At 39.7% G+C, this 6,000-nt stretch overlaps 1 protein-coding gene across 3 annotated transcripts in view; it reads left to right on the top strand.

Moving 5' to 3' along the window:
- Nucleotides 1-453: 453 nt before the first annotated feature.
- The window catches only part of stk26 (serine/threonine protein kinase 26), a 40,483-nt gene continuing 34,936 nt past the window's right edge, over nt 454-6,000 (top strand). For all 3 annotated transcript variants that reach the window (XM_083993362.1, XM_083993361.1, XM_083993360.1), the window contains exon 1: nt 454-730. In XM_083993362.1, the coding sequence (XP_083849488.1) occupies nt 710-730 (21 nt within the window). In that variant the 5' untranslated portion in view covers nt 454-709. The remainder of the gene's footprint in view (nt 731-6,000) is intronic.

Genomic DNA, 6,000 nt, shown 5'->3' with positions numbered 1-6,000 from the left:
AATTCGATTTACAGCTAGCAGCGAAGACAACAACAGTAACAGTAACAGAGACAACAACAGATAAAAAGTGCAAAAGGACAAGTGCCAACAACCACTTAGTGCCGTTCAAATTATTTTTTCTTCAGCCTCTTGCCTCTTACGCCTTTAAATGAATGTAGTTGAGTTTTACGAGTTGCATTTGAAGGCAGCATGAGCCTCAAATTAGTTCTTTTTTAGCTTTCTAACATTTCTATCACTTATTTTTTCAATATATTTATATATAATTAGATGTACAGAAACACTGACACCACAAAAACAAAAGGTGGCAGTAAATATCCTCGTGTGTTTAAAAAAAAAAGTGACACAGCGTCGCTCCTCCCCTGAAGTGGGCAGTAACCACCTCGTCATCCTCCGTTTGCTCAACACTTTTTTTTTTTTTTCGTTACTGCACACACACACACACACACACACACACAGTCTCTCAGGACGTGTGTGTTTGTAGTTTGTACGTTTCGACACTTCTTTTTTTTTTTTTTTACACTCCTGCACTGCAAAGCTAACCGCCTTTTCCATCGGATACGTAACAATACGACGTTTTTGGACTTTTCTTCTTTGGTAAATTCGAAGTGGGATTAAAAAGAAAGCAACAACAAAGAAGAAGTAGAAGAAGAAGGAGGAAAACGCAGCCCAACCTGGAGGAGGAACAGGGCGTTCAGACTAACAAGTAACCATGGAAGTTCCTGGTATGCAGGTAAGTGGAAAGGTGGACGCCAAAGTCGGTTTGTTAGGTGTTTGTTTTAGTTTTTTTGCGGTCATTTTATTTTATTTAGCGACGACACGAGCAAACCAAACCAGTTTGTCAACACCGGAGGGCACATTGTGTTGTAGCCACAGGCCGTTTCCTACTACAGTACATCTGAAATGCAAATACAAAGTGAAAACGTGATATAGACACGTCCAGCAGTCGTTATAGCTATTCAAGTGAACCAGTCTCGGCGTGTAGATTAGAAATGTCTGTATGATAATGATTTAGGGACTCGGTGTGTTTTTTATGAATGCGTGGCACACTACATTGACTTTTATTTACTTTTGATTTATCCCTTGGTGCTTTTTATTACTCCATATAATGACTTGAAATACAACTTTAGTCTACTTTGTGGATTATAGTGACTTTAAGGTGTTTATTTCTCTTATTTTGGCCCCATATACTCATCTTATGCTGTTAATAATACTTCACAGTGACTTTGTTGTGTTTATTTCCCCTCAGAGGCCCCTTTAGTGAGAGTATAGTGACTAAATGGGGTTATATAGCTCTATTTTATTCTTATACAGAACTTATATGGTGATTTAGATTGTGTTGGTGGTGCTTCAAGTTGGATTTACAGTCACCTCTTGGTGTTTGATTCACAGAAATTTTACTTTTCTACTTAATAGGCTATAAGATGCAGTTGTCCAGTGCTCTCATCTGATTCTTTAATGTAGCTACTGTATGTCTGTTGGAGTTTACAATGAGCTGAATGTGTATATAATGTCTGGAGGATACTTGGCTGCTTGTATTATTATCATAGTGACTCATATTTACAATCCTGGTACTCCAAACAGCCTTTCTATCTACATTATAGTGCCATTATATTCCTAAATATAGCCTACTTAGTCTGTGGACTCCTATTGCCACTCTTGGATTAGCTACTTTATTGGCTTTAAATGAATTTTATCGTGTTGTGATATAGTTAACTATGGGCTGTATTAGGACTGCACCCATACACTAAAGCATTAGGTGTGTCTGATATTCCTACCTTACGTCTTCAGTGACCTACATTGTCGTCGTTGCTCAGCACAGCAGTGACTTTATGACTTTTTTTTTTATCATTGGTGGTGTAACTAACTGTAGGCTACAATGTCCAATCAGACGTGTATGATGATGGTTTTACAGAGGTGAAGTCAGTAGCTGCATTGTGTGTCTGTGTCTGTGTGTGTGTGTGTGTGTGTGTGTGTGTCTTTGTGTGTCGTTGGCCCTCTGGTTTGGCCGGCTCTCATCTCAGGTGTGTCTACCTGTGGGACTGGCTGCCAGCCTGTCAGCTCTGTTTGTCCCAGGTGGGCGGGAGGGGAAGTGGCTGCTTAAAACAACACACACACACACACACACACACACACACACACACACACACACACACACACACACACACACACACACACACACACACACACACACACACACACACACCTGACACCCGGCAGCTGCAGCAGCCAGGCTGACAGACATGTCTGTTGTACCTGACATGGAGATTGATGGTGCATGATGGGATGTGTTGAGCAACAACGCTAAAAACAACTTTGTAACGGCACATAGCTACTGTGTTATGTTCCAGTCCACATCAAGGCTGCAGCTAATGATTATTTTCATTATTGATTAATCTGCTGAAGGCAAGACGGAGACACTACAGGCAAAAACACTGTTTTTTAATGCAAAAGTCTAAAGAAATGGTAGAAAATCCACATTAAGGTGGTTATTTTACTTCCTTTTGTCTCTTTCGTCAGTAGATTTCTCCTAAATTCACCAAAAATTGTGTCTGTTGTCTGACTCATGTCATGTCAGGTATAATTGTAAAGCTCTCTCTCTCCTGAACAATGATGTAGGCTTCAAAAATTGTAATTTTCTCCGTATCCGCAACCAATCGTAAAAGTACGATTTACATTAACAATCTATTGAGTTTTACAGTACAAGTCTTTAAAGGCCGTTTTCTCAAAATGAGTTCTTCCTCAGACTCTGAGCTATAAATCTCCACTTCAGCAGCACTTACAGACACCAAACCTTCCAGTTTTATCCCTGTCTATATTCAGAAGGTTTTTACAGAGGGGATTGTTGATATATCATTCACAACCTGATTTATACAACATTTTATTCCTAAAAACCGGGCGAAATTAGATTTTTTAGGGTTGGTGATGGTATTAAAAAGAGATATCCAAAATCCTCCTCTGTAAAAACTTCTGATTCTAATATGTCAACAAAATAAAACAAGAATTTTGAAAGTGGCTTCATCCATTGTTCAGATTTCTGTTCTGGAAATGCAAATTAGCGCATATTTCATCAGATATTGTCTCATTTACATATTTAAACATAACATTTGACAAAACTTGTAATACAAAAAATATTTGTCTTAATGTAAGTGATAAACTTGGGAAGTTTCATGGTGATATGTTAGTTAAATGTTTTTACCCTATTCACCTGTTGTGTCTCACCTTAAAATCATTGAGTCTGTGAAACGTCGCCATCTTGAAAAGTTTAGCTTTGTGCAGAAACCTCCTCCATCAGTTTGCTGGCGCCCAACCAAACCAATAGATTATTCAACTAGCTGTCGTTTTGATAAATGAGCGTTGAACCGAAAATGTCAGTCATGCAGGTTGCCAGGTAGCTGTTTCATTCACGTGCAAATCTAATACCGGTATTTCCGGCTGTTTGGATGTTGACGACTTCATTGTGTCGGCGTCTGGTACCGCAGAGCTGCCGTAGTAAATACTTTTATGGTCGAGCAACAGATCAAAGAATTGAAAGCGTTTTTAACTTCTTTCAGTTCATTGTTTTGTTTTCTTGGCCGTCTGCTTTTAATGTTTAGACCACAGACCCAGCTAAATGAAGTGAATCTCGTGCTGGTAAATCTGGTATTTATTGTCCGACACTAAAATCCAAACAGTCCAAAGCAATTAGTTGAGAAAATAACATCTGGCTGCAGCTGTAGATTTCCTTTAGCATCTATGTCAATCAATAATACATTAGTTTAAATAACATGATAATTAATGATGTTGCATAGTTGCAGCTAGGGTTACAAAGGGGGTGGAAAATTTCCAGTAAATTTACGGTAAATTTCCAGAAACTTTCCATGGGAAGTTAAGCTGGGGAATTTGGGAAATATTCCAAATTGGAAACTTTCCATGGGAATAATGGGAATTTATGGGAATTAGATGGAAATTGGGGGTAATTTAAACAAACTGTATCATATCCAAACATACATTTTGTTTTGTCATAAGCAGACATATACATGCAAAATAATACAATTAAAACACATGACATTTCAACAGATTTATTCGTGAGTAGAACTTTATCAAGTTTTAATTCTTGTATGAACAACAAGGCCGTAATTACCATATACATTGGGGGGGGGACATCCCCCCCAAAATTCAAATATGCTCAAAATGTCCCCCCAAATATATGTGTGTTAGCGAATTTACTGTACTTTCCGGACTCTAGAGCGCACCTGACTATAAGCTGCACCAGCTAAATTTGAAAAGAAAATACATATCTAGGCCGCACTTTGAATATAAGCGTCAGGTTTTCATGTTGTAACATGAGATATTTACACAGAAAGACAGTATTTGTTTACAACGAAGCCGGCAAAAAATGGAGCTGTGGATAACTTGGCGTGTGTGTTTGTGTAGTCTTAACCGTCATAAACAAAAGATTACGGTTATGGAGTGCGTTTGTGTTGTGGTGTGCAGAGACAAGAGCTGGGACACCGGGGCGGGCGAAAAAAGTAACAGCTTATAGTCCAGAAAGAACGGTATATATAAAGTATAATATAAATATCTAAAGAGAGAGATTTGGTCCCCCCCAATTTTGACTCCATGGTTACGGCCTTGATTAACTAGGGCTGCCCCCGACCAAAGATCGACCAATGAAATTTTGGTCGGCTAATGATTTTTTGGTCGACCAGTGCTTGGTCGACTATTTGGGGGCAGCCCTATGATTAACAATCATTTATTTTACTGAACAACAAAAACATGAATGTTGAGTAAAATATACCCTCCCACCCCAAGGGGCAACCTTCAATTTTGTAAATTTCTCATTTATTCCCATTAATTCCCATGGAAAGTATAGAATAAGAAGTAAGAATGTTGCAGCCTTTGTTGGAGTCCAGCTGCGTCATGCCTTCGTCTGGTTGTATTGCTGCTCGTGGGCATTTGGTTGAAGTGGATAGTTAGTTCCATGAAAGAGCGGTGAAAAAGGTCGTCCAGGGAAACAAACGTCCCTGTCTGGACTCAGACCTGCGGCGGCGGCGGCGTCCTGATCTGTGAACCCACCGTCACTTTTTTCCCGTTTGTCATCAATAGACGACATTGTGCTGCTGTGAAATCCCGACACTTTGGACAACGTCAGGCGGCTGCTGAACTCGTCTGTGGCTTATTGGCTCATCACAGTCGTGTTGTTCTCATGTCCACTTCCTTTTTTTTTCTTTTTGAGACGACAAAAGTTTCATCACGAATCAGAGAAATGCGCCTGATGTAATGTAGAAGTTGTGTAATGGTTTCTGAGGCTGCTGCTCAGCTGACTCTGTTATTTACAAAGCTTCCACAGTCTGTTGATAAGACGGTTCATTGTTGGCCGGTAACATTTGCTTCCTTGGGGCCGATGTCTTTTTATGAAGTCTCCCAGGACGTCCCACAGTGAGTTACTGTGGCGGCGAGTCTCCAGATTGAAATAGACCAACCACCGATCCATCAGGCTTTTACGATGTGCAGCACAACAAGACGCTCTATAAATAAACCAGTGATTGTTTTCATTATCTGTTCATCCTCCAGTTGTTTTCTATGTGTTTGTTGATTGGTCGTTTTGTTAATAAAATGTCAGAATATAGGCCTACTCAATGCAGATCTTCAGTTTATCTTGATGGAAAACAAAGAAAAACAGCAAATAATCACATCTGAGGAGTTGGATCAAGCACATTTGTGTCACTTTTAGCTTTGAAAATGACTAAAACGAAGACCAGTCCAAATATCCAATGGGTTTTGCAGTGATTTGACCGACTGCTCTGTAAATAAACTGATCACAGGACCAGTTATGATCTGTTTGATGCCATTTGTTGTGTAATCCCAGACACTGTGTTGCAGTGTTGGGCTGGAAACAGAGGTGTGAGCTCAGTGAACCAGAGGAAATCCGGTCTTAAAAAACCACCTTTGAGGAACTTTTCCTTCAAAGATCATTCAGAATCCGTGCAGCCACAGATACCTACCGTACTTTCCAGACTA

Source organism: Trachurus trachurus (genome assembly GCF_905171665.1).
Source record: "Trachurus trachurus genome assembly, chromosome: 18".
In the NCBI taxonomy this organism is placed as follows: Eukaryota; Metazoa; Chordata; class Actinopteri; order Carangiformes; family Carangidae; genus Trachurus; species Trachurus trachurus.
The sequence above is the reverse complement of the archived record's forward strand: the minus strand, read 5'-3'. Positions and strand labels throughout refer to the sequence as shown.